This window comes from Carassius auratus, chromosome 18, assembly GCF_003368295.1.
Source record: "Carassius auratus strain Wakin chromosome 18, ASM336829v1, whole genome shotgun sequence".
Lineage (NCBI taxonomy): Eukaryota > Metazoa > Chordata > Actinopteri > Cypriniformes > Cyprinidae > Carassius > Carassius auratus.
In genome coordinates this window covers 24381372-24405632 of record NC_039260.1, presented here as the reverse complement: position 1 = coordinate 24405632, position 24261 = coordinate 24381372, and the positions used below count along the sequence as shown (strand labels likewise).

Below are 24261 nucleotides of genomic sequence, written 5' to 3'. Positions count from 1 at the left end.
TTGGAAGAGCCAGGACATTTATAAATATAACTCAGATTCATGCCATCATATACACCTAAGATGGCTTGAGGGGAGTCAATCATGGGGTACTTATAATTTTTGGGTGAACTGTACCTTTAAGACACATACAGGTCAGTTTCAATTCAAGCAGCTTTCTGCCGCTCAGCTCGATGAAACGGAGACATCTAACGGATGTGAAATCTTTCCCCCACATTCACAATTCATGATCACGTGGATTGAACCAGGATTTTAACTGATCATGAGTAAATCTAGAACCTGCCAATCACATCAACTGATCGATCACTTCACCCCTCGGTCCGTTACCTGTCCTTCTGGCAGACGAACAGATTGAAAGCGTTCTCCGCTCCGAGGAAGTTGTCATCATCCAGGATTTCAACAGCACTCATCCAGTTAGGATTGAAGTCACGAGCAATCTAAGGAAGCCAAAACAGTGACAGGAAATTAAGAACCACAACTCCTTTCTTACAAGAAATCCCAGAATGCCCAGCGGCAGCCGTCACCTCCTCGAAGCTGCCCTCCATCTGTTTGTAGGCCAGCAGCAGCACGGAGCGCATCAGGTCTCCCACCAGGATGAAGTCTCCTTTAGTCTTCAGATACAGGGCCATGATGTTATTATAGTGATTGCACTCGGTCCTCAGCTCCTTCTCTGCCGTCCACTCGTACAGACGCACCTGTGGAGACACAGACGTCAGCGCCGCACAGGAAACACCTCACACTGAACAGCATGATGGGAGGAAACTCACGGTGCTGTTGATGCTGGCCAGCAGTTTACCACTAAACTCCACCATGGAGTAAACCGCACCTTTAACCTCCTTCTCTGCCACCGTCTGCAGTTTGCCTGGAAACACAGAACACCAGGAACGATCCAAGATTTAACACACACTAGCATCGAACAAATATACAACTTTTGTCACTTTATTTCTGAATGGAAATTCATTTTGTTTTGTGGGACATCGAGCAGTTTTATTTTATTCTGAAATGGTCAACGCATGAAGAGACTTCTTAAGGCCGAAGTGACGTGTGCATACAGCTGCACTAATGAAGAAACCTGCATCACACACACTGAGGCGTACACCTCAACACCGAAGTAAACTCTGGACTTCATTCATTACTGAAACAGTCACAATAGGAACAGTTTGTACTTTGAGCAACATGTAATGACTGTGGAAATAACGAGGAGTGTGTCTGGCGGTTACCGTCTGTGTAGTGAAAGACGATGATGCGGCCCTGTTTAGGCTCCGCCTCCTCCGGATACACCATGGCCGTGCCGACGATGAAGTAGACCGCAGGATCTCTGCCCAGCTTACAGGACACCATACTCAGTGCATACTCATTCTGCAGGAACTGATGCGCGTGCAGCACTGCAGAGAGACAGAGCGTCAGCACACACACACACACACACACACTTCAGCTGACGGCTCACACTCACCCTCAAACGTGTGCTGATCCACCACCAGCAGACTGTGCACCTCCACCTCCTCTCCGAACGACGTCTCATGAGGAGAAGTGCTGCTGGGAAACAGCTTACTGGAGCTGACACTGCTGGAGAGCGCCTGAGAACACACACACACACACACACATTAATACACAACACTAGTAACACACGCACAAACTCACACACAGTCTCACAATCACTCCTACTCACACTCACACACACACAAACTCTCTCCCACTTACGCTTTCACACACTCCCTCCCACTCACAAACACAAACTCTCCCACTCTCCCACTCACTCTCTCCCAATCAAACTCACTCACTCACACTCTCCCAGTTATGCTTTCACACTCACTCACACTCACTCCCACTCCCTCCCTCCACTCACACAAACCCAAACTCACTCACTCCCACTCTAACTCGCCCATGATCTCACACAAGGGGTTAAAGAAGAAAAGCATGCAATGACTGTGACAACTCTAACATTTGAAAGGATACTATGGCAAAGTTATTGCTTTCTTTATTCTACTGATTTTCTTTTTCATGAATCTATGATTGACCTGAAGAATGAAAGCTGTATCCTACACTTGTAAACTCATGAGCTACAGTGCATCACCACTTATTAACACTAGGGGTGTAACAATACACTGAGCTCATGAGATGAGACAAAGTACAGATACTTGGTTCACTAGAATGGGACAATATTTTAATACTGTTTTTAAGAAGTTTTCAATAAAATGTTTTTCTTTTTATTACAAAAAGTAAAACAATGCAGTTGTATTTAGCGCCAACGGCTTGGTGACGTTCACTTTACAGCTTGATTAAACAATGTTTAAATCCATTACATCTTTATATCTGGCCTGGTGCAGAAACATTTATTAATTTTACAATACAATGTCTTATTTAGACATAGGTTGGTATATCTGCGGTGTTGGCAAAAGGTTTATAAATGATTTAGGTTACAAATCTAGTGATATAAAGCACACAGTATTTCCAGATTACATTAACCAATTAAAATTCACAGCGTATACAGAGGAAGAGTTTCGCCCCTTTCACACACACAGTCTTCACTAGTAAAGTTACCATTAATAGATCATGTGTGAACAGGACCTTTTCAGAAATCCCAGTAAATATGTTTTGGCAACATCATTCTGATGGAGATGACATGATTACTCGGAGCTGTTTACAAAGCTGTGCTGCTTTATAATGAGCTTTACTGTGCAAATACACGCTGGATGGATATATTCGACCATTTCACCTCACTGCTTTTTGTCGCGCTTCTCCATTTATCAGGGCTGCGACTCTGCGATTGAATACTATTATGTGTGTCTCGTGTTTATAGAGGCAAAACACTCTGACTGGCTACTAATGTTAGTTACTGTAAGTTAATGTCATACCATGCATGGACTCAAGTTATATCAATCAACAAGATTTTTTTTATTTGTATTTTTTTTGTAGGATTAAACGCTGCAAGCCGGAAATCCGGCACGGTGCCGGAGAACTTTAAGCCCTGCTCACACTCACTCCCACTATCTCACTCTCTTACACTCACTCCCTCCCACATACACTCACTCGCTCGCTCCTTCTCTCTCTCACACACACACACACACACACACACACCTGTGTGCTGGCGCTGGCCCGCACGGCTGCTGTTGTCCCGCTGGTGTCCTGCATCTCTACTCTACTGGACAAAACTCCGAAACACTGAGAAACCTCCTGATAGCAGATCCGCCTGCAACGACACACACCATCACTCACTGAGTCTGCTGAACATTAACTATCCTTACTTTAAAAGTAAATCAACAATTCTCATGTCTCCTTACAAGAATGAGCTTAAATTAAATGCAACCACTCCAGTCAGCTTTTGCTCTCATAATTACACAGTCACCTGGCAGGAGTCTTCTTATAAATTAACTGTGATTAGCAATTAATGATCGACATCCGTGGTTAAGTGCACCGATAACTCTTTCCAGCCAAGCTAAGAGCTGCAGTCTGGATGTGTTCCTGTCAGAGGTCACACACTCACTTGGGCGACTCGTAGAGAGGAACGGTTCTGATGTGGAGCTTCTGGATCTCGTCGATGGTGCCGATGGTCAGTGTGCTGTTGTTGGCCAGAGCCAGACTGTGACAGAAGGAAGAGGACATCAGCATCAGCTCCATCTGTGGCTCCAGACGTGTGTGTGATCTGTCTGGTGCTGTACCTGTCGGGGTATCCCTCGGAGTTGAGCGGGCACATGTAGTTGACCTCCTTCAGGTTGACGTTAGAGAAGACTAGTTTGTGGTTGCTGGAGTAGATGACGGTGGGCCGGTCGGAGCAGGCGAACACATTGGAGGTGGAGAGCGAGCGGAAGGTGCGCAGAACCGTGGGCTGAGTGCCCAGAGTCACCTTCTTACGCTCACTCAAAACACCTGCACACACACACACACACACACAGAGCACATCAGACACATGTATTAATAGAGTAAAAAAAAGCTAGATCTGCCTGAAAACCTTATTTAGCAATATTTATTTTAGTTGTTCTGCTGTATTTATTTGTGCAATTGCATGTAATTTGTTTATTTGTTTTTATTTTATTACTGTTTACTCGTCTGTAATGGCATTTGAGCTATATTAGTTTTTGCTGTGGTATCGAATTAGAATCAAGAATTGGTAAGATATGCTGGTATCACACCAATCTTTCCATTGCGTGGTGCAGCTCGGCTGGGTTTGTGTTTCCGCTGCAGTTCAGTTCAGCTTTACAGTGACCGTGACTAAACACATCACCCCAGCAAGCTCTCGCTGGATCTGCTTCTCGGCCAGAGAGGGACGTCTGCACTTCCTCTACAGACCACCAAACAGACATTTTTTGGTTGTTAAACAAAAGATGCGCTCGTTCAAAATAGCCGCCTTCTTTCAAAAGACACACGCTGTGATGATTTAAATCCAGCGGCTCTGGTGTCTTGTGTCTCAAGTTCAATGACGCAGGTATTGATCATTCTCTCTGGCCAGTCAGTGGTCAGCAGGGTTTACACGTCACACCTAATGTAAAGAACCTCAGTTAAGATGGTAGTGTAAAAAAAGACCAGCTACCAGATACAGTACCCAGTTGAAATCCCCCCAGAAGTGAACCAACCCGAATTGGACCATGCCGCACCATGCAGTGGAAATCGCCTTTATATCACAGTTAATGGTTACATGGCTACATTTCGGTAGGATAATAAAAACCAGAAAAAGAAAAATAGAAAAATTCAAAAAGAAAAAAAATCCTTGAATCCTGCTTCAAAGATTTAACTCCTTAGAATGTGTTAAAAACATAGAAACATGTTTAAAAAGTAAACAGTCCACTAGATGTGTGTGTGTGTGTGTGTGTGTGTTTGTGTTGCGTTCACCTGTCTGAATGTCCAGTCCGAAATAGAAAAGCGCCCCGTCTCCCAGCGCACACAGCAGGTAATGACTGCCCTCAAATGTGGTCATGAGGATGGAGCGAGGGATGATCTCTACAGGACACGATCAACGGTCAGTGAGAGACATGTGACAGGAAATGACACGTTCTTCAGTTCAGCAAACACATTCATGCTTCAGACACCTTTTCAGATTGATTCACCAAACGGCACCAAAACGACAGCACTGTGACTCTATAATCTTCTACAGGAAACCAAGTATTATTTAGATATGTTTACAGAATGCACATTTTAAGACTCACTAACACTAACTCTATCCAGCATTAACCTGAGCACAGCAGAAACACACTCGCACTGCACATTTCATGAACGTCTGACGCTCAGGCTTCTCCAGACACTTTCATTCATTAATCATACACAGCAACAGAAATAGATTTCAATGAATAGTGACAGTTAATTCAATTATTAATAAAAGCACAATCTACATAAGTGCCATTACCTTTATAAAGTGCATCTCAAGAGCTGTAGGAATAAGCGCTGCTCTGATACGCCTCACTGGGACTACAGGATATAAAGTGTGCATTCCTCAAGCTACAGATATACGTGGAGATATTTTAAACACTCGAATTGATCATTTGAGACAAACAGCGACTGAAGCAGCGTGTTTCCCAGTGAGTGAACTCTAGTCAGTAATTTCTAGATAGGCGTCTTTGACCACAGCGACACGCTGAAAGAGGATCAGCTCCAGACTGAAGACTGTTTCAGAGCACAGGAACATGTCCCGCATCACACCAGACTCACCCTTCATCATTAGCCTGACTCTCAAAGACTTCAGCTTGAGTTTGGGAAAAGTGCTTTTTAAAAATTCTTATATAAAGGTGAATAAATAGAAATATTGTGCGAAGGAAAGAGAAAATGTGTTCTTCAAGCTTCCCTCTCGCTCTTTTTTTACAGCACCTTTCTGTGAGTGAGAGAGAGAGTGTGTGAGTGAATGAGTGTGTGAGAGTGAGTGTGTGAGAGTGAGTGTGAAAGAGTGAGTGCGAGAGAGAGTGTGTGAGTGAATGAGTGTGTGAGAGTGAGTGTGAGAGTGAATGAGTGTGTGAGAGTGAGTGTGTGAGAGTGAGTGTGTGAGAGTGAGTGTGAAAGAGTGAGTGCGAGAGTGAGTGTGTGAGAGTGAGTGTGTGAGAGTGAGTGTGTGAGAGTGAGTGTGAAAGAGTGAGTGTGAAAGAGTGAGTGCGAGAGAGAGTGTGTGAGTGAATGAGTGTGTGAGAGTGAGTGTGTGAGAGTGAGTGTGTGAGAGTGAGTGTGTGAGAGTGGGTGTGTGAGAGTGAGTGTGTGAGAGTGAGTGTGTGAGAGTGAGTGTGAAAGAGTGAGTGCGAGAGTGAGTGTGTGAGAGTGAGTGTGTGAGAGTGAGTGTGAAAGAGTGAGTGCGAGAGAGAGTGTGTGAGTGAATGAGTGTGTGAGAGTGAGTGTGTGAGAGTGAATGAGTGTGTGAGAGTGAATGAGTGTGTGAGAGTGAATGAGTGTGTGAGAGTGAGTGTGTGAGAGTGAGTGTGTGAGAGTGAGTGTGTGAGAGTGAGTGTGAAAGAGTGAGTGCGAGAGAGAGTGTGTGAGTGAATGAGTGTGTGAGAGTGAGTGTGAGAGTGAATGAGTGTGTGAGAGTGAATGAGTGTGTGAGAGTGAATGAGTGTGTGAGAGTGAGTGTGTGAGAGTGAATGAGTGTGTGAGAGTGAGTGTGTGAGAGTGAATGAGTGTGTGAGAGTGAGTGTGTGAGAGTGAGTGTGTGAGAGTGAGTGTGTGAGAGTGAGTGTGAGAGTGAGTGCGAGAGTGAGTGTGTGAGAGTGAGTGTGTGAGAGAGAGTGTGAAAGAGTGAGTGTGTGAGAGTGAGTGTGTGAGAGTGAGTGTGTGAGAGTGAGTGTGAAAGAGTGAGTGTGAAAGAGTGAGTGTGAAAGAGTGAGTGTGAAAGAGTGAGTGTGTGAGAGTGAGTGTGAAAGAGTGAGTGCGAGAGTGAGTGTGTGAGAGTGAGTGTGAAAGAGTGAGTGTGTGAGAGTGAGTGTGAAAGAGTGAGTGTGAAAGAGTGAGTGCGAGAGAGAGAGTGTGAGTGAATGAGTGTGTGAGAGTGAGTGTGAGAGTGAATGAGTGTGTGAGAGTGAGTGTGTGAGAGTGAGTGTGTGAGAGAGAGTGTGAAAGAGTGAGTGTGTGAGAGAGAGTGTGAAAGAGTGAGTGTGAAAGAGTGAGTGTGTGAGAGTGAGTGTGTGAGAGTGAGTGTGAAAGAGTGAGTGCGAGAGTGAGTGCGAGAGTGAGTGAGTGTGTATATCTCACCTCCGCCCAGCATCTCTTTGTGCAGCGGGCTGAAGCAGGGTAACTTGAGCAGGCGTGCTGAGATGTCGGTCCAGAGTCCCACAGCACAGATGCTGGATTCTCCTGCGCTCTCACCCAGAGGAGTGATGTCCAGACACGCCACCTCATGCTCCATCTCTGTAGAGCTGCACACACACACACACACTCCTCATCACAGCTGATCACAGCACTGATGCTTGGAGTGTACTGATACAGAAGCACTGTTTCAGACAGACTCTCAGTCCGTGCTCATTAGTGCTGGGGATGTATCATAATTACAGCAACAGACCGCACTAGAGTCACTGAATCATTCACACAAGCAAGATGTTCAGAAACAATGACTCATTCAGGGTGCTTTCATTTATGAATATGGCACACATTTCCTTCAAGGAGTACATATGATTAGTTCATCTATTCCCTGAACACTAAACCCAAAGTATTCTGCTGTTATCAGCACTTTCTAGTGTCTGAGCTACAGAAACACTGCATGCTGCTCCAGCTGATTCTGCTTTGACTTCATCTGGAACGGGTTTCGTCACACAAAGGTCTTGTTTATTGAAGTGTTGCATTGATAATAAATCACACTCTCGGCCTATATCACCTGCAGCTCGATCATCACGACAGGATTTGTAGAATAAAATGTTTTCATCTTGCCTCTGAACGATGCATATTAACCCTTTAAGCCCTGAGGCCATGTTTTTCTGAGTGACTTGAGTAATTTGAAGACTGTAGCAAGGAGAGTCTAAATGTTTAAAAAATATTTCATAAGGGCATCTCCTGCTGAGAAATACTGATAAATTCAAGGAAATAAAAATAAAATCATATGGTCTTATTTGACATTCAAAATCTCTGGACAGAAATAAGGTAGGAGGAAGATTATTTGATGATGTTCCTGTAGCAATGAGGGTTTATAGTTTATCGTCTGATAGATATCTTTCTATATTTTTATGGGGAAATATAATATTTTCATGCTGAGAAATAGGTCATAAAATCAGTGTGGTAAAGAGAAATTTTTCATGTCATTCTTATTTGATGTTCAACATCTCATGAAACAAATAAAATTAGGAGATTTTTTTTTTGTGATGATTCCCACCATGTGTGCTGTTTGTGAATTAAACTGTGTTTAATATCATCATGAAGTAAACCAAGGTTACAGCATCTGGAGCTGAGGCAGCCCTTCTCTTAAATGACACCCATGTTGTGTTGATTCAGCAGATATTTCTAAGCTCTGAGAGCACACCTCGGTACGGGTACACTCGGTTTAGAGGAACTAGGCAGCACTGGTTAGGACTTGATCAAAGTATTCCTGAAAGATGGAGCAGTTCCCTCTTCGTCTGGAGAAGGCGTTGTTTATGGACCACAGCTGGTAAGTGTATTTTATTATTTAAGTTGGTGCGTTTAACATTTTCTGTAACTTATTACACAAAGGGAAACACTGTTTAGCTATTTAACTAGATGTTAGGGCTGTGTGTGTGTGTGTGTGTGTGTGAGAGAGAGAGTGAGTGAGTGTGTGTGTGTGAGAGAGAGTGAGTGAGTGAGTGTGTGCCGCTGTATGTGTGTGCATGTCTCGGTTTGTCTATGTTTCTCTGTGTGTGTGTGTGTGTGTGTGAGCGAGTACCTGATCTGTTTGAGTTCTCCTGTGAGGATCTGAAGGTAATACAGCACTCGACCCACAGCTAGAACCACCTGAGTGCTGTTGCAGGACGCCACGCTGATGTTCCTGCCCTGAGGCTCCTTCCACTCGCTCACCAGAGCCTTGCTGTCCTGAGTGACCAGCCTCACAGACACCGACGTGATCTGAACACACACACACGTGATCACCACCACAGAAGAGTACAGCTCAGGTGTGTGCGTCTCTGTGTGTGTGTGTGTGTTCACACGCACCTGTATGAGCTGCTGATGCGCTACATTCCCACAGAAGAACGTCTGCTGATTATCCACAAACCCCGGCAGCTCCGTCTCCTCCACCTCCTCTCCACTCAGCATCAGCACCCTGCACACACACACACACACACACACAGATGACAGTAGTGATTAAGCGAGGTGTGTGTCAGCTCTAGACCAGAGTAAACTCAGGGCTTTCCATACATTGATTTATTTGAGGCAGGCTGTCACAATATCAGAACTGACCGCCACAAACAGATTTTCCAAAATACTTTACCTAGTTGAATAAACGAGCACTACAAGTTTCCAAATCAAAAATCACCGCGGATGATAATATATCACTGTAAGAAAATACTGGATGTCATTTTTATTCCATCTTGTGAGTAATTTGTGAGCTCAGCACTGCTTTGTATACAGCTGTTGAACCTCTCTCTAACAGCGCCTCCTGCTGGCAGAAACAATCTGCTTATTTCTATACGAGCGGTAGACTGTTAGAAACACTGAAACCCAACACTTCTCACCTGGTCTGACCCACAAACGACAGAACCAGCATGTCATCAGTGTTTCTGCCCGACTCGGAGCGGAGAGGCCACAGACCTGCAAACACACACACACACACAGTTTATTAGCAGATGTTTGTGTCAGAGCCCTGCTGATAAAGCAAGGAAGGAAGCAATATTTCTTCAGTTTGTGTCAGAAATGCTGTTGTCAAATGCACATGTAAGATGCAACCGGCTGAAGCGCTCATTTAATCTGATATTTGCTACAGAACAGCACAAAGTCACGCTACAAAATCCACTATCAGTCAGCGCTGCTCCACCCAAAAGAGCAAAAGATCACATTAGGTCACAGCGATCAATCTGTGGGTTAGGTCTGACAGGAAGTTCAGCTCTCAGCAGATGTCTGACATCAGTTTACTGAGGGTGAAGAGATCTGCAATGAGCTTCTATTTAAATTATTGTACTTAATTAACTTGCTAAACTGAAACACTCAATGCATAAAACTGGATGATTTTTTGGATGATGCTAATAATGTTATGAAGTTCAAATATTATTAAAGTAATTGGAGTGCCTTAATTGCACAAGTAACCGGACTGAAACATCAGCAGTGTTTGAACAACAGGAAACCAGCACAGATATAGTGTGTATTCACAGCAGAGCAGCTAGATGAACACGGAGAGCACGGAGCGCACCTTTGATGCCGGGCAGATCGATGCTGGCGTGCTCATGGATCCCGATGCCATTCCGGATGATCCGGAGAGAGCCTTCCTTAAACGCTCCGGAGCACGTCACCAGCTACAGGAACACACACACACACACACACACGATGATGCACACAGCTTCTCTCCTCGTCTGACCTGCAGTGAAGCGCAGACGTCTCTCACCTGACCCTGTCCTTGTCTCTCCAGGTCCACCACACACATGTCCACTATCGGCCCCAGGTTAGTGAAGGTCTCCATTACAGCCACATACGAACCCTGGTCATTACTGTCCACATTCAGCTGCACACACACACACAAACACACACACACCGGCCTTAACAAACATGTCATTATCACAGAACAATAATCAATCTGTGAGAATACCAACCTTAACTAGTTGAGAATCTCCAAGTCTGGAGCCCACAAACACCACACCGTTGTCCAGATACGTCAGACACTCGGCGATGGAGGTCTAGTGACACACACACACACACACACACACAGATTCCAGTCACGTCTGTACAGTGATATCTGATCAACACCTAACAGATAATCAGACTCATTCAGCCATCCACAGGCCGGACTGCAGCTGAAAACTGATCTGCACGGTCACTTCTTCATGAGCCTAATGTTCTGGGGTTATGCAGAAAAATCAGCTTTCAACTCATTTCAGACACTAACTTTCACTCCATTTTAGAGCAGCAGCTCAATGATATTTAAAGAGAAATGGACTGAAACAGCCTGTTTCTGCTTCCACTCCATATAGGCATGATCAAACTGATATAAAGAATGATCTGTGGGGTATTTTGAGCTGAAACTTCACAAACACCTGAGATATAATACATCTTGGAAAAAGGGCCATAATAGGTGTCCTGTAAAAGAACATTAGGTGTGAGCTTCCTCTGAGAGGAGCGTGGTGTAGAGTAGAGTAATGTATGTGTGACGCACCTCTCCCAGCAGCTCCACCCGCAGGTCTTTGAGCACCACAGCTCCGTCCATCAGCTCCTCTTTCTCCAACAGCAGCATGAAGAGTCGTCCCTCCATGTCTCCCAGCAGGTACCGCGAGCCGTTCGGATCCACGCGGTTGTGACACACGATGGTGCTTTGCTGTGATGTTTGAAACACGCTTTAATCAAGGAGAACATGAGAATACACAGCCCACAGCAGGACATGAGCAGATGCGTTCACCTTGATAGTTGGAGGAGCGATGGCTAAGTATTTGTCTCCGTTGTGATAAGTGATGGACTCCTGTCCGATGATTATAGCTCCTCCAAACGGCTCTGGGACTGAATATAGAAGAACACACAACATTTCACAACAATGACTCGAAGCAGCATGTCTTCAACACTTGGTCAACTTCAGGAACATCAGAACAGTCCAGTGAGGGTTATGCTAACCTTAAAAGCCTGTGAGAATGAATTAACAAACATTTAAATAAAAGAGCTCAACAGATCGGTCAGTAAGCGTCCCCTCACCTGGGATGACCATCGACGCTTCAGCTTCCACGTTCTCCTGCTTCCAGGGTCCTTTGTTGAACTCCTTCTCTCTGAGAGAAACCTCGTATGTCTTGACGTGCCGACCCTGAGGATCCTGCACACACACACACACACACACACACACACACACACACACACAGAGCTACATGAGCAGACTGGACACTCGCTCTCAAACACAAGGCTCATGAAGATCCATACCTGATATATGAAGCAGACGGTGGGCGCCTGGCAGCCGTACAGGAACTGGACGTCTATGACCTGCAGCTCCTCCAGACGAATGTTGAAGGCTTTGAGCTCGCGGTTATCACGGTCCAGAGGAATGACCTTAAACAGCCCATCGTACAGCCGCAAGCCGATCATACGACACTCCGGATCCACGATCCCGATGATCCCGGTCTCAGACGGACGGCCGATCCGATCCTGACACAGACGCAGCGGTCAGACGAGGCCGAGGCCGTATGATGCAGTGTGTTTGGACAGGTGTGTGTGTGTTACCTGCACGTTTCCGTGAGCGCGGGTGATGATGTCGATGCTGTCTCCGTTCTGCTTGTACTCCAGGATACAGGCGTTGTATTTAGCGGTCAGAATGAACAGAAGATCTTTGCTCTCACCCTTCACATAAAGCAAACGGACAGCTTTTAATAACAGTATGCAAATCAGACACGTGTTGACATGCTGCAGAAATCTGTGAATAACTGCAGTTCTCTGACAGACAGTATCGACTCTACCGGTGTTTCTGCACTAAAACCAAACACATCTCACATTTATCATCTAGAACAAGAGAATTGTTTTAACAATGACAATATCCAATAAGTCCCTCGTGCACACTTTCCCTAACACCTACTGAAGGTTGTGGTTTCATATTTAAAGTACAATTTGATAAAAAAGCAAAACCTCAACCAATGATTTCTGATCTGTTCTGCTCGGTCTCACACACCTTGGGTCTGAAGAGCTCCATGACCGCGATCTTGCCGTACATGCCGACCTCTTTGACCGGCCTCAGACCCTCAGCAGTGACCACATAGATCTCCAGACGCGTGTTCTTGGCGATCAGCAGGTTCAGATCCTCCGCAGAAGTGAAGTGACCTGCAGACAGACAACACACCGACATGAACACCACACACTCACACACACACACACACACACACACACCAGCTAACACTCCTCGCTAGCGCTGCTCTGATGCTAGTCAGTGTCCTCCAGCGTGTTTCTGACGGACAGCGGTCACACAGGTGTGTTTACCTGCAGCATCACGCGGGTATGAACACACACTCGTGACACGAGCAGCACACCTAAACTAAAGTTTGTCACATATTCACCGAAGCGTCACAGACACGCCAACGGATCCATATCGATTAAAATAACACAGAATCGGTGGGTCGGTCGGTGTTACAGACACACGCGGACGGATCTAAACCTTCTTTATAGTCTATGATCGAAACACGACAGTGACGCCCGATCGGTGTTTCTCCGCGGAGGCCCGAAGCGCGGGAGATAAACAACTCTCACCCGTGACGCAGGCGTTCACCGCCGTCGGCTTCTGCGCCGTCACAACGTAGTTGTAGGACATGGCGTTCACTTAAATCACCCGAACAGCCAGAAACGGTGTGAAAGGAGGAGAAACGGTGTTTAGAGCGAGATAAGTAGCATGAATCCGCTGAAGATCGCTCGGATCAACAGCGCAGCGTCCGTGAGTCTGCGCGAGAGACAGCGCCGCCCGCGGTCTGGAGGACGCACTGACACTGCGCTGCGCGAGAGACAGCGCCGCCCGCGGTCTGGAGGAAGCACTGACACTGCGCTGCGCGAGAGACAGCGCCGCCTGCGGTCTGGAGGAAGCACTGACTCTACTCTGCGCTGCCGTGAGCGCGCGTTTAACACACATGAGGTGATATGTTTGTGTAGACTCCCTCAGTGCTGCGGGGTTAAAGATGACTGTCTGGCAGACTCCAAAGACTTTCATAATTGTTATTTTCAACATGTATATTGCCCCCATTTCAATGTCAGGAACTGAGACACCAGTCCTCCTCAGGTCCTTACACTGGCTTCCGGTTACATTTAGGATTGATTTTATAGTACTTTTACTCGTATATAAGTCACTAAATGACCTAGAACCGAAATAATATTGCAGATATGCTCACTGAATATAAGGCTAACAGGGCACTCAGATAATTAGGATCGAGTCAGTTAGAAATACCAAGGATTCACACAAAACAAGGGGAGTCCTCCTTTAGTTACTATGCCGCTCGCAGCTGGAATCAGCTTCCAGAAGAGATCAGATGTGCTAAAACACTAGTCACATTTAAATCTAGACTCAAAACTCATCTGTTTAGCTGTGCATTTATTAAATGAGCACTGTGCGATGTCTGAGCTGATTGCACTATATTTTCACTGTTTTTTTTTTCTAACTGTTTTTAAATTCATTTTAATTAAGTAAATTTTTTAATAATTTTAAAAGTTTTAAAATTGCTTGTTTTTTTTTTTGTTTTTTTTCTTAATGATTATTTTACTTTATTTTATGTAAAGCACTTTGAATTACCATTGTGTACGAAATGTGCTATAGAAATAAACTCGCCTTGCCTTATCATACAAGAAAAACTAGTTCTGCTGTTGGGCTCTTACAAACTCAGAGACCATCGTCTCTTTCTGCATTATAATCACCAGAGAGTAAGCACACACTATGATGATGTAAACAGCGTGTAGCTTTAACTTTCACATTATATGTGTGTCTGTGAAGTGAATTCAAGAGAAGGCTCCATACACGTGACTGGCTCAGAACGAGGAACGAGGTTGCTACAGGAGGATTTCAGGACAGAAAGCACAGCACAGAGTTTCCCCCATAATCCATTGGGGTACAATGGTTGCTAGGATATTTGTGGTGGTTGCTAGGGTGTTGCTATGTGGTTGCTAGGTTACATAAGGTGGTTGCTAAGGTGTTGCTAGGCGGTTGCTATGGTGTTCTGAGTGGTTGCTAGGCAGTTGCTATGGTAACCTGTGTGGTTGCTAGGAACCCCAGGGTGTATATGACGTTGCTAGGATGGTTACTAGGGTAACTGAGGTGTTTGCTATGCATCTACTAGTTGTTACAGATCATTACTATATAGTTTTATAGAGTTCTTAGCCTGATTTAGCACTTAGCTAATCAATATTAGAATGAAGCTATTGACTACTAGCATGACTAGCATGTTGTAATTCCTGTTTACTAGCCAAAATGGGTCAAAAGAACCAACTCCCACGTCGATACAATTTTCTGTTGCAAAGATATAAGACTCACTAAATGGTTGCTAGGGTACTGTGTTTGGTTGCTAGGGAGTGGCCTGGCAGCTGCCAATGATGATACTTCAAAGTCTGCTTGCCAGCATGAATGATATAAACCAACCCCCATGCCTTTATGATATTCAGACATGAAGATATCCCTCTTTGGATTTAGGTTGCTAGGTAGCTCTTAATGGTTGCTAGGGCGTTGCTATGAAGTGTTGATCACTGCATGTCCCAGGTTCAAGTCTCAGACAGGTCACGTGATTCTGAGTGTAATGGAAAACCAGGAGCCTCATGTAGATAACTTTCCGTGGATTCCATCTTATAAGTGTACGCACGCACAAAAGATAGATTTTCTAATAGAATTTCTAAGTTTTTCAGATTTATAAAACCAGAACTTGGGCAAAAATCTTTTCATAATTCCCTGTCAGTGGAAGATTGTGTGTACATTACATTGTGCAAAATCATTCACTGTCCTTGTATTGTTTAGGAGTAAATATATCAAAATGAATGTAAAAACAAAATTGTATAAAATACTTCAATCTCTTTCTTTTCCTCCCGCCAAAGCAGTATATAATTGTTTTAAACAAATCAAATATTTTAGGATATTTAAATAGACTATAGTTGAATCAGAATTACGGTGTGTGTAAATAAGTGTACATAACTGTCTAACGTGGCGTCACTGACTAAATATGATAAAAAGACACGTGCAAATCTTATTTGTTTCGGCGGTTGAACGGTTTAAATAAGTCTGGATATATAACCCTGCAGCACAGAAGCAACAATACATTGTGTGGGGCAAAATATTTTTCTTTTATGCCAAAACTCATTAGAATAGGAAGAAGATGTTTTGTAAATTGCCTATTGTAAATACATTAAAACTTATTTTTTGATTAGTAATAATATGCATTGCTAAGAACTTCATCTGAACAACTTTAAAGATGATTTTCTCAATATTTAGATTTTTTTGCTCCCTCAGATTCCAGATTTTCAAATAGTTGTATCTCAGACAAATATTGTCCTCATAACAAACCATAAAGATAATTTGTTCAGCTTATTCAGCTTTATAAATATCAATTACAAAAAATGTACCCAAAGTTATGACTGGTTTTGTGGTACAGGGTCACATTTGATATGAATTGGGTACGAGCGTTTGCGTGTATCTAACACCTTAATAAATCACCACTCTTCTGCTGGAGGTTTTGACAGTTCTTTATTTCCCTTTTATAAGGCTGATGGATTCCTGCATATATATATTTTTATACAATATATGTATATATATACACAAGAACTTGCTATATTGGAGAGCTACACCAAGAGGGGGAGAAGGTAACGTCATAAACAACACTGACAGGTCATCAAAGAAAGAGTGGAGATGAGGAGATGTGTAACAGCACAACTGGATGAGAACCGAGAACCTGACATTATAACTTAAACCTAACTGAAACCAAAAACAAACAAACAGAAAAAACAACAACAACACAGATTTCACCCACAGTGTATTTTAAATAGGTTTAGTGGAGAACCATTCACCATAAATATTCTTAAGGAACCAAGATATATAAAAAAAGTGATTTATTAACAACAACAAAACATCATTAGTCTCTCTTTTTAAATGTATTTCTGTTCATTCTCTGCTTGCTTCTTTTTTGCCTCTCCAAGCCTGACTTCTCCACAAGCCTTGCTTCACAAAGGAAAAATGATCCAAGCCCAAAAGATAAAAGTTAGTATAAAACTAACAAACAATTGAACAGCACAATCAACGCATCACAAAACGAACCCACAGACACACAACAGCAAAACACATTGTCATTATCTTCATCCAAGGAACTGCTTCAGCACGAGTCGTCTTCGGTTCTCCTCTTCAGAGCTTTATCAGCATCAGAACCATCAGAAGAACTTCACAGTGTGGCAGAAAGTGAGGTGAGAGCAGGAGAGCTTTGCAGTCGTTCACATCAGGAGAATTCAAACAAGGTTATAATAAACAGAATTAGGAAACCCAATAGTTCATAGAAAGTATACAAAAATCGCCACATTTAGGTGCTTGTCTTTCCCATCACACTGCTCTGGGAAGGCATTGATTGGCTAGAAATGGGACTAGATGGTCCAATGTATCGTTCAGATGAGAGAGTATGGCCAGATGCTGACAGAAGTGACCTGACATGCTGTTTTCTCATCAGGGAAAGCGGATTGTAGCCAACAGAATAACGTGTGAGCGGCAGCTTTTTCTCTTGAATCTTTTAGGTTCGTTGCCGCAGTGCCCGCCTCTTCCTGTTGTAGTAGTGATGTAGACCAGTCTGTCTGGAGTAGTTCATCATGTAGTTCTGTTTACGGGTGCTGTGAAGAGGAAAGCAGACAGGTTTAACAATGCAAGGAAAGATTTTTCATGTGCAATCACTACTCTAATTCCTAACTAGACTTCTTTAATTATTCACACAGCACTGAATCCACAAACTACAGACTCAAACAGATCGTTCACTCCTAACCTCAAACACTGTCAAAGTATCATTTCATGGTCTTTTGGAGCTAGTGCATCGTAATTTTTTGGTGACAAAGACAACAATCCGGTTCAGGTTTTGAGTGGAAACATCTATACGGTAGTGCTTGAGGTTGGAGCTTGAGGAAAGACTGGCAGATGGAAAAAGATTAAGAGATCAAACGTAAGAAAAGTGAGAGGTTGTGAGGAGGACAGACAGACAGAATTCTGAGAGTCGCTATTGCTTAGCCTGTCATTGCCTCTTCTGTCCGTCAGGATGGGACCAATGAGCCAGGAACGCAGCCAGGACAGGAAGGGGCGTCTGCAAAGCATGAAGGGACAGGATGGGGAGATGGTGCTGTAATGAGGGTGAGGGACCGGTGAAGGGAGCTGTGCTTATCTGTGAGTCTCTGGACTAGTGGAGATACAGCCACCACACACAGAGTTAGCAATGGCTCATGAACAAATATATTCACAAAATATAGCTGCAAGCAGCAATAACGGGGCCAAGCACTACAGAAGGAAGCTTCAGACAAAATGGCAGGAATGAGTAATTAAAACCGTTTTAAGATTATTTTAGGCAAAATGGATTGAAAACAAAAACACAACCACTAGTAATAGGATTTATTGGCTTATCACGTGTAACCAATAGGTGGCACTGTTACCAAATTAGTGTGGAATGGTCAGTGTGAGGTGACGATGACACATCCAATGTTTGGTGCAAAAATGTCAAAGCTTTGCTGAGATATAGCCTCAAATGCATGTTGGCAACTGTTTCGTATATAGACACCAAATCCATATCTTTTAGGTGGCTCAGTCTGAAGATGATATGATTAAATTTTGGTGAAAATCGGACCAACGGTTGATGAGGAGTTCGAAAAAGTAGGTTTTGACAGAAAATCAAGATGGCGGACAGGAAGTTTGGCCAAATAAGGAAATCTTGGTATCTATGTTCTCGGCTTGACCCAAGGAATCTATTAAAACCAGCGTCATTTCAATAGCCAGATTTATTCAAAAGTTATTGGCCTTTTTGGAAATTTTGTTATAACTTTCGCTGTTTCGAAATATTTTGAGTACCTTCAGGGGTTGGTGTTGTTGGCACATTCTGAGTTTCGTAATATTACACCAATGCATTTGTTTAGTATAGCATTCTATATCAGAAAACTGCATTGAAGTCAATGGGAATTTCATGTTTTGTTCTATTATAGCGCCACCAAGAGTCTCAGTCATCCACCATTAAAATCACGTAAAAAATGACTGACTCTTGACTTTGATTGAATTTTACTACCCCTTACTATCAATATTTTGGCATTTGGTCATTGGTGTATAGCTATCGACCTATGTTTCCGAACCTCTGACGGTGGTTTCGTCTCGATCGAACAAGCGGTTTCGAAGATATAGCCAAATTGTTTTTAAGCCCTAAATCACAACGCTACACAAACGGTAGGCAAAACCTAGCATGTTTGGTATCGTAGGACTCGGTAAGGTTTCAGGAGACTAATTTGATGAGTCTTGCGAAAATAAGTCAACCACACTCAAAGTTATAAGCATTTAAAAAAAGATGATCACCACTAGGTGGCGCTTTTTCAAAACTTCTCACGCTCCTTCAGGACATTGTGCTGATGACCCATACCATGTTTCGTAACAATCCGTTGATGCGTTCTGAAAATACAGCATTTTAGCACAAAATTCAAAATGTCCAACAGTCAAAATGGCCGAAATGGTCGATGAAAATCAGTCGACTCAGCATGTGGCCCTGAATCTAACAAGAACAATTTTATGATTTTTGGACAAACTGTTTAGATGTAAGCAAAAATAGCCATTTTTCATATCTCTGGACCAGTAGGTGGCGCTGTGCTGAAACGCAACATGTAGCCTCAGGTCATGCTTGTTATGACGTGTACCAAGTTTGGTCTGAATACGATAAATCGTTGCAGAGATAGAGCCTTACGACTGTTTTTGTAAACGCTACGTAAAATTTGTTTGAGCGTTTATCGAAAACGGTTTGAAGAAACAATTTGAGTTGCATAACTTTTGGTCAGCACTGACTAAAGATGATCTGGTTAAATTTTCGTGTAAATCGGAAAAAACCATCTAGGACGAGTTTGAAAAAGTAGGTTTTTCAAATAATTCTAAATGGCGGCCATACTTCTATGACGGAAAATGACTTGATAGGGTGCAATCGAATCGGAATGAGCTCAGAAATCAGAGGAAAAATTGTTGATTGGCCCTACGGTTAAAAAGTTATTAACAAAATCAAAGTGAAACTTTGGAAAGTTGGTGGTGCTAGAGGGAATGTCTTAGACACACCAAAATTGGTGTACTTAATGTTGGCACTGTCCTCTATCAGAATGTCAAACCATAACAACTTTCCCGCAATCGGTTCTATGGGCTGCCATAGACTCCTTGTCGGAAAAAGGAATAATAAGAAGAAGAAGAACGGGAACAAACACAATAGGGTACCTTCGGTGCTTGGCCCCTAATAAGGGACCTGGGACAGGGAACCAGCTCTTTACCAAGCATGCACACACATGTCATGTTTGACTGCATTTTAATCTGATTAGGCTTGTGGCAACATCTTAATACACTTTAAAAAAGTTAAAACAACTCTAAGTTTAAGTTTCAGAAAACACATTATTTTCCACATTATTGTTTCTCCTCTATGCCCCACCTTTTGAAATGCATAGATTTTTACCAAGCTCATCAGACTGAAAAGCGAGGTGTGCTCTGATTGGCCAGCTATCCAGTTTGTAGTGATGTCAAAATGTAACACCCCTCACCATACTGTGATGCTGTGTGTCCCGGCACGACGAAACTAATAAAACCCATTACAAATGAGGCATTTGTTGCATCTAGTGGGGACATAATGACTGATTATAATGACTTACACTGTCTTTTTACCACGTCTGCATTTATGATTGGAGAAACAACAAACAAGTGCTGCTCTAAACTGCTCAAAACTAACGTTTGAATCATTATTGGCAAATTCTTTAAATATGTAAACATACTTACAGACTGCCAGACTGTCCTTGCAAAGTTTGAACTGCCCAACTTTATAGAAACATGGTGCCACAGATGCACTGCAGGCTTCTGGTTCAGAAACAGTCCTGATCCTCTGTAAAATGTGCTGCACACATCTGAATATTTGGTCTGAACTGTTCTGGAACAGTGCTGTTCATAAAAATTAACCACTGACTTCTAGTCATGTCCTCTTTCGGAAGACCAAACAACGAAACACACAGCTTCTCCACAACATGACGCTGGCAGCAACAGAGAGAATAAAAGTTACTGCTCTCTTTGCGTGAACATTTGGGTGGTGTTATGCAAATCTTCCTTCATTGTGACGGAGATGTGGGGGCTTGGTAAAATTAGACATTTTAGTGGGGTGTGGTTGACTCCTACCTTTGATAAAGAATATCTCTTTGGATTTGAGACTTTAGTCTTTGCAACTTTACAGATCTTCTTTATGCAACAAGAGCTTGTAACACTCCAAAGAGAAAGGCAACTTGAAATCGCATCATATGACCTCTTTAAGCAGAACTTTTAAAACTTTTAAACTGAAGGTTGCATATAAAAGTAATTTTATTTATTAAAAGACTGACATGGCTTTCATTGAGTAAATGAGTAAATGATGACAAAATGTTCATTTTTGTGTGAATTATTCCTTTAACTCACCACAATAGGACGCATTAATTGTGGGATCTGACTCTCTGATGGTGAGAAGTGTGATCAATGTGTAAATGGATCAATGGGCTTCTTTCTCTCCTTTCTCAGTTCATCTGTTCATCCTGTTCAGATTATCTACATCATTGTCACTTTTGCTCTTGTATGTAAGAGTCGTGTCCACAAGGGTTCACTCTTATACACTCAGTAGCCTGTTTTAGGGACACCTGTACATCTGCATGCTAATGCAGGTGTGTAATCAGCCAATCAATTTCTGGGAGAATAGAGTGTCTGACCCAGAATTAGAAAGGTGCACCTGATAAAGTGAGCAGTAAGTGTACGATGGGTCTTTCATTTCACTGCTACACCATCTTGCTTTATGTTGGCTTGAGTACATCCTCTGGTATACAGTCTTGTGCTTAGATTGTTTTTGACGCTCCAGCTGTGTATAAGATTATTATTATTGTCACATACTCCAGTGACCTGGATGATACTGGACTCCTAACCCTTAGGTTGTGGGTTCGAGTCTTGGGCTGATAATACCACGACTGAGGTGTCCTTGAGCAAGGCACTGAACCCCTGGGTGCTGCAGTATAAAAGATGCCCACTGCTGTGTGTGTGTGTGTGTGTGTGTGTGTGTGTGTGTGTGTGTGTGTGTGTGTGTGAGTGTACACACTTTGGATGGGTTAAATGCAGAGCACTGAGTGGGTCACTATACTTGGCTGTATGTTACACCACTTTCTTAGAGGAAAGAGTCTTTAGATTAGATGGGTAGGATACAGGGGAAAACAACATTGGAAAGTTTGACATGCACACAGTACTGGGCAAAAACAAAAGGCATAATCTTAAAATAAAAATGTTAACTTCTGTACAAAACTGTATATTTACTTTCAGTGCCTCTTGAAATATGGTCCTGCTGATTAATATTTGCATATTGTTCAAGATAACATTGTATTGCTAACAGCTAATGAATGTGCTGTGCTGCAATTGCAATTGTAATTGATTTACCTAAATTATGATGAACTTTAGTTAACTTTTCATGTGCTATTTCCTTTATTTTTTCCACATGTATGGGGTGATGAGGTCTACAGTGATGTTCAAGAAAGGGTCAATGAGGGAAGACCAAAGGCAGGGAACACTGGTGCATTCTGGGAACAGCAAAGCACTTACCTGACACTACAGCCATGCCATAGGGAGCAGAATACAGAAGAGAGGAAAGGTTATAAGATGCAGGACAGGGCTGTTGCTGGCTTGCACAAAGGTCTGGGGGTGAAAGAGCCCTGACCTGCGACAGCAGGACCAGAGCAACAGAGGGATGCAGTGCCAACAGAGTTGAGTGTTGGGAGTGAAAACAACAGGGGCCAAAGAGGAACATACATTTAGGTGGAGGTCAGGAAAGGGAAAGGTTGTTGCAGAACAGCGCAGGATGGTGGAGGCAGACGGAGGAGTGCAGTGAACATGTGGAGGGCAGTGATGAGAGAGGGGGGGGGGGGAGAGAGAGAGAGAGAGAGAAACCAGACCTTGAGTGAGGTGTGTGTGTGTGTGTGTGTGTGTGTAGGATGAGAACAGGGAGTGTTTACTGTCTATCAGCAATGCAGCACTATCTAGAAACTATAGTATTAATAATAAGCATACTTCATTATAAGCCTAATAAGGTCATATTTTGGCAAATCTAAGCACTTTTTTCACAGGTGTCAGCTTTCTGATAGATTATACTGATGTCTGAGTGATGGAGAAATGATTATGAGCAGGGTGGTTTGATGTCTGTAGGCAGGAGTACTCACAGAATGACTTCCACATGGTCCAGCGCCCACTGATCGTGTCCTGCGCCCTCGTGCCATGGCTGCCACCATCGCATCTGAACGCCTCTGACACGAGCCTCACTGCAGCAGAGAGACAACACACCAGTAAATACTCTTCCACAGCGATGCCATGCTCACAAGACACTATCCTGTACCTTTGTCATTCAGCCCAGACTCCATTTCCCAAAAATCAACGTTTTTCAGAAAGTGGGGCATGGAGGAAAAATACACAAAATAATGTTCCTTTTAGCAACATCATATGACCCCTTTTAAAAAATCATATCGTTTTATACATATTTTCAGTACCAATACCACGGTTCTCAGTACAAATTTCGGTACCAAAGCAAAACACAAAAATTTGCTAATGAAACAAAAACAAACAAACAAACAAACAAAAAAAAAGCTTTTTATCACTGAAAATAAAACCAATGCCATTCTTTATACCTATTTACAATTGTGTTTAAAGTTTTTCAACAAGTAATATAATTATGAAAAACAGTACACAAGTTTCACCTTTTAATTAAGGAAATTTAAACACATTTAATTTTTTGGTAAATAAAGGGGATTTGTTATTAAAAATAAAATATGGAAGAAATATTGTGTGATTCATTTCTTAAAAAAATAAAGTTTTATTAATTTTGTCAACAGTAGTAGCAGTATCACATATACTCTACTAAATAATAGTGATATTTCTAGCACAATGCCTTTATGTAAAAATGAACTTCTATTTTGGCGGGTTGCCGTGAATACCTTTAAATTGACACTGGTTTTACTCAAATGAAAGGGTAAAATGCTTGTGAAGTGACTCAGAACAGTTCTGGTGATGTTGTTTATGTATTTAAGTCCTCATTGAGACGGCAGATGCTGAAATGACTGTGTCACGCACTTCAGCCTGTAGTAAACAAACCATTCATTCATTCACACAGAGACGCGCAGAACACGCAGGATTCATATTTCAATCAACTTTTGTGGCTTAACATTTACAGATACTGGTCCATATGGAGATTTGATTTGATTAATTGCTAACTTTGACAAATTCTGTGACTGTCCATATTAAAATGTAAGTTTCATTTTCATGACTGGATTTTGAGATTCCATCCATGTTTTTCTGCTTTGTGAAAATCATAGCGCTGTATGCGTCAAGAACCAGGCTGACTGTGTACTTGGTGTGACCTGGTACCGTACAATTATTTTTGGTGACAAATCTTATTTTGACATATTTTGGGAAAATGCTTGAAATTTTTCAAAAACTCTACAGTACACTGTGGGCAAATTCACTGCCCTTTCGTGATGTTCATGGATGAAAAC

The 24261-nt window shown here is 42.8% G+C and overlaps 2 protein-coding genes across 6 annotated transcripts in view; both read right to left on the bottom strand.

Annotated features, from left to right (window-relative positions):
- The window catches only part of ddb1 (damage-specific DNA binding protein 1), a 19959-nt gene extending 6472 nt beyond the window's left edge, over positions 1-13487 (bottom strand). Inside the window, exons 1-23 of one of the 2 annotated variants that reach the window (XM_026288143.1) lie at positions 13267-13487; positions 12695-12843; positions 12253-12369; positions 11956-12177; positions 11737-11851; positions 11450-11547; positions 11210-11368; positions 10650-10733; positions 10445-10561; positions 10253-10355; positions 9582-9657; positions 9061-9169; positions 8795-8973; positions 7159-7322; positions 4825-4932; positions 3657-3864; positions 3482-3577; positions 3076-3187; positions 1451-1574; positions 1218-1382; positions 765-859; positions 522-692; positions 325-434 (exon numbers count right to left, since the gene is read on the bottom strand). In XM_026288143.1, the coding sequence (XP_026143928.1) occupies positions 325-434; positions 522-692; positions 765-859; positions 1218-1382; positions 1451-1574; positions 3076-3187; positions 3482-3577; positions 3657-3864; positions 4825-4932; positions 7159-7322; positions 8795-8973; positions 9061-9169; positions 9582-9657; positions 10253-10355; positions 10445-10561; positions 10650-10733; positions 11210-11368; positions 11450-11547; positions 11737-11851; positions 11956-12177; positions 12253-12369; positions 12695-12843; positions 13267-13327 (2942 nt within the window). In that variant the 5' untranslated portion in view covers positions 13328-13487. Of the gene's footprint in view, positions 1-324; positions 435-521; positions 693-764; positions 860-1217; positions 1383-1450; positions 1575-3075; positions 3188-3481; positions 3578-3656; positions 3865-4824; positions 4933-7158; positions 7323-8794; positions 8974-9060; positions 9170-9581; positions 9658-10252; positions 10356-10444; positions 10562-10649; positions 10734-11209; positions 11369-11449; positions 11548-11736; positions 11852-11955; positions 12178-12252; positions 12370-12694; positions 12844-12999; positions 13018-13266 lie in introns of those variants that run through there. The other variant, XM_026288144.1, reaches the window with a different exon arrangement.
- Positions 13488-16498: 3011 nt separating this feature from the next.
- The window catches only part of LOC113118734 (reelin), a 108926-nt gene continuing 101163 nt past the window's right edge, over positions 16499-24261 (bottom strand). For 2 of the 4 annotated variants that reach the window (XM_026288138.1, XM_026288139.1), the window contains exons 63-64: positions 22936-23034; positions 22328-22436 (exon numbers count right to left, since the gene is read on the bottom strand). In XM_026288138.1, coding sequence (XP_026143923.1) covers positions 22328-22436; positions 22936-23034 — 208 coding nt within the window. Of the gene's footprint in view, positions 17350-22321; positions 22437-22935; positions 23035-24261 lie in introns of those variants that run through there. The other 2 variants (XM_026288141.1, XM_026288142.1) reach the window with 2 other exon arrangements.